Source organism: Corticium candelabrum, chromosome 17, assembly GCF_963422355.1.
Source record: "Corticium candelabrum chromosome 17, ooCorCand1.1, whole genome shotgun sequence".
Taxonomy (NCBI): Eukaryota; Metazoa; Porifera; class Homoscleromorpha; order Homosclerophorida; family Plakinidae; genus Corticium; species Corticium candelabrum.
This window is the reverse complement of record NC_085101.1, coordinates 5,660,561-5,671,659: the sequence shown is the minus strand read 5'-3', so window position 1 is coordinate 5,671,659 and position 11,099 is coordinate 5,660,561. Positions and strand designations below refer to the sequence as shown.

Genomic DNA, 11,099 nt, shown 5'->3' with positions numbered 1-11,099 from the left:
TCTCTAATCTATTGTTTGCTTTCGAGTTCATCACCATTCCTTCACAACTTGTTGTCGATGAAGATTTTGTATTGCTTGTGACGAATAGAGAGCTGTTTCCACTCATACTATCTCTCATAATCGGATCATGTTTGCATGTGAGAGACTGATTCCTGGTCACGTGATGTGTGAGTATAGATGGAGAATGTGTAGTTACAGGCAGCAAGATGGTGGGAGATGGCTGGCTCGACAACACTACTACACACAAACATCAACTGAACATTCCTTACAACCAGATAATAGAAATCAGTCCAGCTTACCTTTGGAGTCAGACAAGAGGCTGCAATTAACATGCCCAACATCGACTATCTCTGTATATGTTTGTTTTGAGCCATTACGTGCATGTTCGTTACTGGCGACTGTTCCTTGTGGTGACGACAATAATGATGACAATCTGGTCATATTGATGAGAGGAGCCGATCTCGACCGTGGACTAACAATCAATGGAGAGAAGATATTATACAATGGTAGTTGAGGAGCAGATGAATGACGACGCACTGGAGGCGTCTGAGGAATAAAGTCATCAATCACATCACTTGATTGATCGATCGCTGTCGTAAACTCATCAGATGTTCCAGCATCTGAAATTCCCACAAACCGGGAAAAGTCTTCAGACTGCCAACATCGTTTGCTTTCATCAGAGTCTGACTCTGCAAACACTGTCTTCCCAGAAGCTTTACTACACGACAAATGTGCTTTACACAAATTTCTTTCAGATGGTGACAGTATTTGTAGAGAATCTGATGATGTTTTTGGTCGTTTGCTAGAAGACAACGATGAAGGCAATGACGTAGACAATGAGCTGATCTTCGATGTTTCTAGTGGCACTTCCTTCTCTATTGGACTGCCTAGATGTATAGCAGAATGAGAGCCAAATGACATGCTCAGTGAGATGTTTGTAACATATTCGGGACTCATTGTTGTATCACTATCAAGACCTTGAGTTTTCAGTGTCGCCATGTGAGCCATTGGGTCAATGACACAACAAAGACTGTCGGTTGCATGTGGTGATTCTAATACCTCCTCGTTTTTTGTCTCACCCAACATTAATGCATCCTCACAAACCTCAACAAGATATTCAGAAAAAGATTCGTCAACTGCACTATAAACTACAGCTTTGTCAGCTTGATGTAACTCGACTTCTGTCTCTAAACCCATGTTGCCACTATCGGTGACTTCGTCACACGACATGCTTGCCTCGGCAATAGTGCACTTGCTCACAGCTTTTGCATCAATTACGTTGTCATTGTCTCTAAGCAAAAGGCTTTTGTAAGGCAAAAAACTGGAGTTTAGATTATTACTCTCAGGCATTTCAACGTCCTGTTGGGACTTACTACAATTACCCTGGACTTCCAGTTTGTTATCATATTGCTCCGCGTGTTGACGATTGTCATCTTCAAGTGTCGACATCTCATTGTTCTCTCTGTGTTGTACTTTATCATCTAATACTAACCTACTTGTTGACCTTCTTCTTGCTTTTTCATTTAAGAAATTTCCAGATTTGGTGTCAACAACATTGACGATACTGTTCTCCAATAGATGTTGATCAATGTCATTAATCATTCCAGCAAGTAAATTGGGTGACACATCACCTTTCTCCAGCAAATATGCCAACTCATCTTGCTTCTTTAGAAGAGCCTGTTTACGTTGTGCTGCATAAATACGAAAACTACATACAGAACCCTTTCTACCAGTTCTCACATCACGATAATCATTGGCCGAATCAACAGGCAATGTTTCTTTCTTTAATTTAGATGGCAAACTTCGATGCTTTCGAGCTCTGCCTGTTCGCATTGCTGATGGAGCAGCAGAAGATTGACAAGGTTTCACATTTGTTGCTTTGTCTGTGTCAGCAGTTCTTGTTGAGTCTATGACACAATCTGGCACTAAATGTATCTCAGTGTTGCTACACTCAGCTATGTCCATACTACTATGTTGAGTTGTAGTAGACACTGACGAAGATATCACAGTAGCTACTGTAGTATGACTAGCCGTCACAGTAGCTACTGTAGTATCACTAGCAGTCACAGTAGCTACTGTGGTATCACCACCTGTCACAGTTGCTACTGTAGTATCACTAGCTGTCACAGTAGCTACTGTGGTATCACTAACTGATGAACTAGATGACAGCAACGGTAAGTTTGTGTAAATAGCCTTGTCTGCTGCATCCACAGAAATCAACGTTTCTCTCTTGAAATCATCTACATGTGGTGCTCCTTGTGCTTTGCTTCCTCCTCCAGCATGATTTAAACTTGAACTTGATGTGGTAAGACTTACAGGAGAAGAAGATACCGCGTCTCTTCCAATTGTGGAAGAGGTAGCAACCAAACTGGTTTGTAGCTTCTTTGCCGCTGGTGTTCTTCTCAAATTCAAGAGTGGAGTCTTAGTTTGAAATGTAGTTACCATGGGCTGGAAGAGTGGAGTACTTGCAGTAATGTCACGTTGTTTCGCTGGAGATTTTGAAGGTTTGGCTCGTCTAATACAGTTAAATAATAACAAACAAACATAACTCTGGCTGCAGTCGGACACCTCACCTAACATTGTTTTTTGGTTGCCTTTGTACGGCATTTCTAATACGACTCAAAGGCACAAAGTGCGCTCGAGCCACTTTCTGTTCATCTTCAGATGAATCACTGCTGAACTAAAAGCCAAAGTCTCATTACAAACAAACACACAGACAGACAAACATATACGTAACCAGACAAGCAGATAAACAGGGCTAGAGAGTTACAAGATAACCGACCAGTCCATCCAGAACTCTGACCTGTTGTTTGCACTTTTGAGGGGTTGGATGTGCCAATGAAAACGCTCTAATCCCTGGTGTGCCAGTTAGCTGAGACGATACCCTCAACGGTGGAGTACCTAAATGAAAACCACCTAAAAACCTTGACAACCAACCGATGACACAAATACAAACATATCGCTCCTGTGTCTTCCCTAGCAGCTTCAACCAAATCCTTGATAGCTTCGACAATCGCAGAAAGGCTTGTGTTTCTATTGAGGCTTCTACAAGCAACAATAATTTCAATGACCCAAACGTCCAAACATTCAACTTTGTGAAAAATTCTCTCAAATAACAATTCACCTCTTTGATAAAGACTCCTTACATAACGGACACACAGATGATCGTTCGCTGATAACTCTAAAAATGCAGTCTCTAGAAAAAAAACATGAATTTCTCTCTCCCAATCACAAAAATGTGCATGACATCAGCATGTCTACAGTACAGGGCCGGATCCAGAGGGAGTTCAAGGGGTTGCAACCCCCTCTTTTCCAATAGGCGTGGTTCAATAATTTTATATAATTTCATTAGTTAGAAAAGAGAAAATTAGTAATGCTGTATAAATATATAAATAACTGCTACCAGGTGAACTCCCTCTTTAAAAAATTCCTGGATCCGGCCCTGCAGTAGCAACGTCTATGACGGTGTAAGAAGTTGGCTAAACCTGCAGAATTGATGATTGCATTTGGTTGAATAAGGATCAGACAAAAGGTCGAGACTAGAAAAACATTTTCTTGTTCTGGGAATACAGTCTGTAGCTGTCGCCTCGACTGGAGGCTCTCTTTACTTACCAAATAGCGCACTCGAAATTCTTCTGTATTCGAAGCAAGATTTGTCGAACTTCTCTAATGTTACAAGCCATTCTTTAATTCTCTCAACTCCACAGTCTCTTCACGTGTTCCCGCCAACGTGACGTCACAAGGTTTTTGCCCTTGCAGTTAATATTAATGCCTTGCAGCGCCAGACCGTATTGAAACCTTACGGTACACAAATTTTAAAATTCTTTAAATCGTTTTACAAATTTACAGTTTTTTGCTAATAGCAAGCAACTTTTGGATAGTTTGCAAGCAGTCTAAATTGCAGTACCGAAGCCGTAGCCTCGGATTTCCTACATGTAGCTATAGCGCGAGTTCATGTATGCATGTGGTTTTGTACCCTTTCCTGGCAACGAAACTCTGCTACACAAGAACGTAAGCATCGTCATTTCAACATGTTTATATGTACGTAAAACTTGTCATGTGTGTGTGTGTGTGTGTGTGTGTGTGTGTGTGTGTGTGTGTGTGTGTGTGTGTGTGTGTGTGTGTAACCCATACAAATGTCATTATTCACTAACAGCAGCGGCTAGTACACTTTTCAAGTTCCATCTATGACAACATTTGGTCAGTAACCGTGTCTAAGAGCAACACGTGATTTCTGCATGTGCAGAACACGTCATTTTGTAAAAATATCTATAAGTTCTCTTATATACAACCAATATATCTGTCATCGTCAGACTTTGTAATCATAACATAATATCATAATTTAATAAACATCAGAATAAGCAATTGATCATCAGCTCTACTCATCAGAATCTCCAATACAAGCATTTCCATTACTAACTCTTGATCCACCATTCTGTGTAGAGATGGTTGTCCTTTTTGCTGTTGATTGTCGGTGATACTTCCGCACTGTATAGCAGAATATGAACACGAGTGTGAGAAAGATGAAGAACGACGGCACAGTGATGCACACCAAGATGACAACATACTCCGAATCCTTCAACTCATCACTACTTGCATTATCACTTTTACTCAATTTGCAGTTGTGCGACTGAGTTGAGTCTGTATTGATGTCAATGACTTTTTCTACTATCGTTCTAGTGTTAGTACCAGCAGTTGGCAAGAGGCGTTCAATCTTATTGCATTTGTTGCCCTTGCAGCAGTAAATATTTGGCATCTTGGTTTGACACAAAGTTGTCAAAATCTCATTGCTGCTGTCAATGCAGCCGTATGCTGTGTTATGTTTACTAACGGCGGCTACACAATAATGATTAGTTCGGCAGGAGTTACTAGTGCAGTTGCTGCAGTGACAATCAAATTCGCCAGATCGTACATATGCCGTTGTCATCACTGAATCTTTCAAATTTAAACGATTTTCTACCAGATTGCCAATTTCAAAATGTGGTTTGTCCTTACCAGGTTTGTCTGGACTTGTAGGGTCAGTGGTTATGCCATTGACTAGATCATAGAGCATCTGGCGGTTGCAATAATGTTTATTGGAGCAACATCGGATAGGATGTGTGCACTGCAGTTGCGATTGTTTAGCACAGCCCATCTGGACATTCCCCTGAAGCTCGTGATCGATGTCTAGTGCACATTTTCCACCCTCTCTTGTATTGACTATGCAACTGTCGGATCCAGTACATGTGTTACAACTGCAGACAAGTAATCCTAAACACAACATTGTTTTGGTTACTGTTTAAATATAGCCAATCGTAATGACAAACTTGAAAACTTATTAGTGATTAACGCCTTATTATACAATGTAAATTTAACTTGACTTGCTGGCCACCTGCTTGGCCTATGTAATTACAGATACCATAATATAGAGAAACCTGGCACCACAAGAGGTTGAACTAACAGCTGGTTGGGTAGTTCTTAATTAAAGAGAACAACCAAGTGACACTAGTGTTGAATTTTGAGCCCCGATCACAGTGATTCTAGCAGCAAACTTGTTTTCTCAAACTAAACAAACATTTCTAGTATCAGATGGTCAGCCCAGATGAAAGAACTCGCACATTGATATGCATTGTACAGATAGGAAGGCTAGAGATGATAAGGATTTCGTAGAAGCTTCTGTTGATTTGCTGGTGAATTTTACAGGTTGCATTGTTTGAGTTCTACATGTACATGCAACATGCATTATGTTAATCAAACTGCACTAACAGAAGTCTGCTGCAACAGACACCTGAAAGTTTTGTCTCAATGATAGGCTTTGCAAACGAATCTGTCAGTTGCTGTAGGTACCACAGTGCTTTTGGTCAGCCAAGAATTGTGTGCAGAAAGGATGATCTCTTATCTTACAAATTTATCTTGGTGTACGTTTGAGACACTTAGAATTAAATATACACGTTTGATGGCAGCCATCTAATGGAGGAGACCATCATTACAATAGTGATGAATTGTGAGTAATACGACCGCTAAGGTATAGAAAGCATTCCTGACTATTGCAGTAGTATCATGCATTAACGCTGAGTGCACTTCATAGTTTTATTAACTATGGTTTCCATATGTAATAGCAAAAGAATCGAAGGAAGTGACTTCAAGTCTAGATCCCACGGCTATACTTGTTAAAGCGGACAAGCTGTAAATCGTAAATTTGACCATAAATTGGACAAGCTAACTATCCGGATAAATAAGAGAAACTAAAACACCTGTCACAAGTTTCGAGTGTCTCTAAAAACATTGTCACATTGATCGCCGTTATACCCATACACAATGACACGTCGTTGGTTGCTCTGTACAGAACAAACTCCATACACTAACTTTAAACATCCAGACATACAGCTCAGTCAGACAGCTCAGTTACAAGAATTCAAACAGTGTGTAGCTAACTGTACAATCTAACTATAGCAATTAGTCAATGGAAGCTGGCACAAAGACTGATACCCAAATTCTTCCAAGACAAATACACCCCTAGACTGCTTTCCTTACATTTGCACATTTGAGGCTGAGAACATAATATGTATCTTATTATTCAGTTTGACTTCTCTTCTAATCAACGGAGAGAACTTATTCAGCTTCAAAACTCTATTAGAAACTGACACCTAGCTGGAAGACATGTACAGCAAAGGCCTTGCCCATTTGCTCTCCTCTACTGCTCTGTACCAGTCTACTATTACTACATGACATTACTACTATATCAGTCTCTAAATGTATCTTTCATTCCTACATTTCTTGAAGTTGCGTGAGCAAATGCTAGGAAATCGATATCATACTGACACTTTTAGTATACTGTTGCTACTCTATGGCATCTCCCCAGTTACAATACCAACACAGAAGCCTTCCTACCATCGAGCACCAACAGGTTTCACCTCAGCGACCACATCCGTTTGTTCAAACGTAAAGAAAACGGCGCACTGTTTATGCACGCTCTGCTGGCGCGTCTGGAGGTCCGTTGTCTAAGTATTGCGTGAGGTTTCATCTTACATCTTTGACGGCTCAACAAGGAACGTCACTCTGCACGTGTGCTTGTCTTTCATTTGCGTTATTCACTGCCGTTTATCTAACCGTTTAGGCATCCCCGAAGCACAACAAATCAGTAACAAGCGATTTCTGCGCGAATATTCGTGCCGTTGCCGGTCTTCTCTCTTTCCCACGGAGAACGCTAATCGCTGCAAATAGCATTACCATGCGTAGAGAGTTTCATCAAATAAATCCACTGTCGGGCTTCCTAACGCCATATTTGCGTAAGATGTGCGCAATAGAAGCATGAATCATCGAGGACATAAGTCAAGGCGCACTAGTACTAGCTACCGTTCATTCCGCGCTATTCGCTGCTAATTGTAAATACAGTAGAGTTACAAAAGAGTGTTGAGCGCCCGCCCATATTAGTCGCCTTCAAGCCGCAATGGCTCTAAACGGGAGGGTAAACGGTTGTACAAAAGCGTTTTCGTGGGAGGAACAACTGACTAAATCGGTGTTTTAACTGATGGCCTGAATGAACGAGCGTGCCGCTTTCGCTCTGCCGATTTCACTCACAAGTGCGCGCCTAAATATTCACTCACAACCGTTCCTAATTCACTCACGGATTCACTGACCCACCTGGAGGTCGCTCCGTTTCATTAGGAGACGACGATGTCTCTGTCGGGATGCTTTCTGTTTCTTGCCTATTACAAAAGTTGCGTCCCTTGCAGCATTTCGTGTACTGGCCGTTTGTTTGTCGGTTAGAGCAGATGCTTAATCCACGTGATGTGCAGCCCAGTTCGACCTGAAACGTCTGGTTATGACTTTCGCCTTGTAGCGTGTAGCGTGTGTAACAACGGCCGACGTCGACGGCTTTACATGTCGGTCTTGCACACGTAGTGCAAGCGCAGCGCAGAGCTAACAACAAACCGACGTTATCAGATACGTCAAGAATCGGAGATAGAAGTAGGAGTCGATAGACACAGAAAGAACGAGTTTATGATTTTATTACCTATTGTGCCCCCAAACTGGAGAATCAGTAGAAGAAGCTGTGTCGCTGACATGAAATCAACTGGGATTGTGCTGTTCTGTGCGAGTTCTGCGGTCTGATTGAAGCGACGCGCTAAGGACTCAAATTACATGAGACCTACGCATGCCACGCCCACGCAGCTTGAGATGTAAACATCATTCCTCCTCCAATCCAATCAGCAAGCAACGAGTGATAACAGCGAATTACACATTCCTCCACAACTGCCAATTAACACTTATTGACACGCATTTCGATGGTTGTATATTGATATCAACCAGACCAGACGTTCAACTATATATGACTTCACATGTATTATATGTATTCATGTATCATACAACCACAACCACAGGTTGGATCAGTGTGTGCATAGAGGGTGAGCAGAAAATCTCCACCCTGCACCGAATGGATTCTTAAATACGTCTCCATAGAAAAGGCTGTCCTCATACTTAAGATATCGTAATAAATCTAGAACTAGTCTCTGAATTCAGTAAGAGTACTCGTAATAATAGCAGAGCCGTTTTATGTTCTTGAGCAGCAATCATCTGGTGTCACTGCCTGTTAACGGTCGACTGCATTCGGTCGACATCCCACTCCACGAGCCCGTCGAATCGCTACCGGTGCTGCTGCTGTGATCGGTTGGCTTGTGTAATGCAAGCTGTAAATGATGCCGCGTACTCGGTACGGGACTCTGACTGATCGGATCGACTTGAACGGCAAACGGCGGCCGACCGATATCAGCTTGAACCGAGTAGTGAGTGTGCGGCTGTTGTGAGTTGTGATTGTGATCATTCTGATGCGTCCGACTACTCGATAAAGCCAGCTCTCCATGTCTACCCCGACCTTGTTCACACATCGATATATTTATAGGACTGCCGCGTCCCCAGTCTCTCTGGTGACAACATTGGCAGTGCAAACGTCCATCCTGCTCTCGTCTAAGTGTCGATCGAGTCCTCGCTCCCTGACCCAATTGCTGTTGTAGTGCCCGATGATGTGCTCGATGATACTTCCAATACGTCACCAAAATCACAGCAGTGAGGACGACCATTACAAACACGGCCACTCCAGCAACAATATATATAACAACATTCGTTCCAGTGTCTTTACTTAGAGACTTTCCCTCATCACCAAGTATGGAAACACCTGCAACAGCAACCATCAATTTAATTAATAAATAACGACATGACAACAAGTAAGTGCCAAAACACGAATTAAAAGCATAGGATGATAGGATGCTAAACAATCCGATATGGCAACTGCTCTCTAGCCTCGAGCAACCGACTCGCATCCCACACAACCATCTACTGCAGCAAACATTAGATTAGGGATTGAGTTCCCATGCATCACGTGTTCCAACCTACATGGATGCATCAAGATGGCTTGCTATGACAAGCAGGGACACCATTTACATTACATTCTAAATAACTTTTTCTCATTGTGGTGCTCTCCACATAAACACTCACAGATAACATATTTTGTCTTTTGTCTCCGCATTTGCGTCCAGCGGGGTGCTAACCGGTCGTCACCCCACAGGCAACCAGACACCCGTTCTACTCATATCCAACATCCGGGTACTTTGCGGTAAGCCATGTCCCACCAACCAATCTGCGGTCCAAAATTCGTTTGCAACAATGTAACAAGGTTTGGCAACTGTTCTCTCTCATTCTCTCTCTCACAACGTCACGCTCACCTACACCATCCCCAACCCCACCACACGCTCATTCCGAACGAAAAAACGCACAGTCTGCATGCTAATCGTACGTAAAACAAACAGAAGTCACTCGAGTTTTTCCAGAGAGCACAAGTGATTACCAACACAAGCACAATTCAATCGTGCCCTGTGAAAAGAGAGGGGAGGAACACTCGCATGCTCGCCAAAGCACTCGCCCTCGCCCCACGGCAACGTTTTTCCAGCACACCACCCATAAAGGTCACGACAATGTGGCGGCTGCCAGGATACAGACTTGCTACAATAGTAGTACAATTGTAGCAGCGTCGAGCAACCGTGGCAACCGACCCTGCTGCCCCATCTCACCTCATGCACGCTCACATTGCAAGTAAAAGTCGCATGAAACGCAGCAGACGGCCGCACGTGAGTGGCACTCGCATTGGGTGCGTCGCATTCTCTTCCTACATCTCACCTCGTTCAGTCGGTTGTGCAAGTACGACTGCCTTGTTACACATATCCTTCGCACAGCAAACCAAACGGAACGTCGACGTCTCCGGCGTCGGCGAGTTGCACAGCGTCGATTCTCCTGCCGGCTCGACGCATTCGTAGCGACTCTTCCACCTGCTCACCTCGTTCACTCGCGACGCGTAGAAGAGACACTTTCCCGACGTCGTGCACGTGTAGTTCGACTCGATACATTGCGAGCAGTAGCATGTGATAGCCGACGCCGTGCCTGCTCGACGACGTAAAAGAAACAACACGAAATCCCGTTATGCAACAATGTAGCAAACCGAATGTAGGAAAGAACGACATCACGAATGTTCCGACAAATCAGATGCACACACACACAGACACACACAGACACACACAGACACACCGGCCGATCGGACGACTACAAAACGAGACTGGGTCGAAAATTAGACGACTTACCGTCGAATAGTGAGGGAAACGAGAAGAGGAGATGTAAGCAGAGCAGCCGGCTGCACAACGACTCCGGACACATTCCGGTTGCGTGCAGCATCGACAGTGGAGCGAGCAGCGACGCGCGCCGCCTCATAGCGAACGGACTGGTCAGGAAATGGCGACTGTGCGTCTCAGTCTAGCAAGCTGTCTAGAGCTCGGCCTGAGACAGCAGCAACTCGGAGGTGTGGCTTCGTGTCTCGGTGCTTAGGGCGATTGTCATACAGGAAGTGCGAATTTCATATCACACCCCGTTAATTAGCTTGCTTGAAAACAACTGGTCAGAGCGGTAACACGAACCTCCGTCTCGGACCGACTTATATCAACTTGCAGCCTCGGGCGGTTGCAAACGGTTGCGTTTGTGGCGTCGTTTGTTGCGAGTCCAGAAGTGAGTGTAACAAGCGAGTGTGTGTGATGGGATTGCGAGGTGGAGGAAGCCTCTAGTGATGTCGAGGGAGA

General features: G+C 43.7%; 2 protein-coding genes across 2 annotated transcripts; both read right to left on the bottom strand.

Moving 5' to 3' along the window:
• Positions 1 to 4,173: 4,173 nt before the first annotated feature.
• LOC134193349 (uncharacterized) lies at positions 4,174 to 8,096 on the bottom strand. Its single transcript, XM_062662183.1, has 4 exons — positions 7,997 to 8,096; positions 7,624 to 7,902; positions 4,996 to 5,250; positions 4,174 to 4,935 (listed from the first exon to the last, which is right to left on the bottom strand). The coding sequence occupies exons 1-4, from the start codon at positions 8,046 to 8,048 to the stop codon at positions 4,379 to 4,381; spliced, it is 1,143 nt and encodes a 380-aa protein (XP_062518167.1). The 5' UTR covers positions 8,049 to 8,096; the 3' UTR covers positions 4,174 to 4,378.
• A 166-nt stretch (positions 8,097 to 8,262) lies between these two features.
• Positions 8,263 to 11,029, bottom strand: LOC134192752 (uncharacterized). Its single transcript, XM_062661500.1, has 3 exons — positions 10,611 to 11,029; positions 10,153 to 10,413; positions 8,263 to 9,154 (listed from the first exon to the last, which is right to left on the bottom strand). The coding sequence occupies exons 1-3, from the start codon at positions 10,735 to 10,737 to the stop codon at positions 8,553 to 8,555; spliced, it is 990 nt and encodes a 329-aa protein (XP_062517484.1). The 5' UTR covers positions 10,738 to 11,029; the 3' UTR covers positions 8,263 to 8,552.
• Between the last annotated feature and the right edge of the window lie 70 nt (positions 11,030 to 11,099).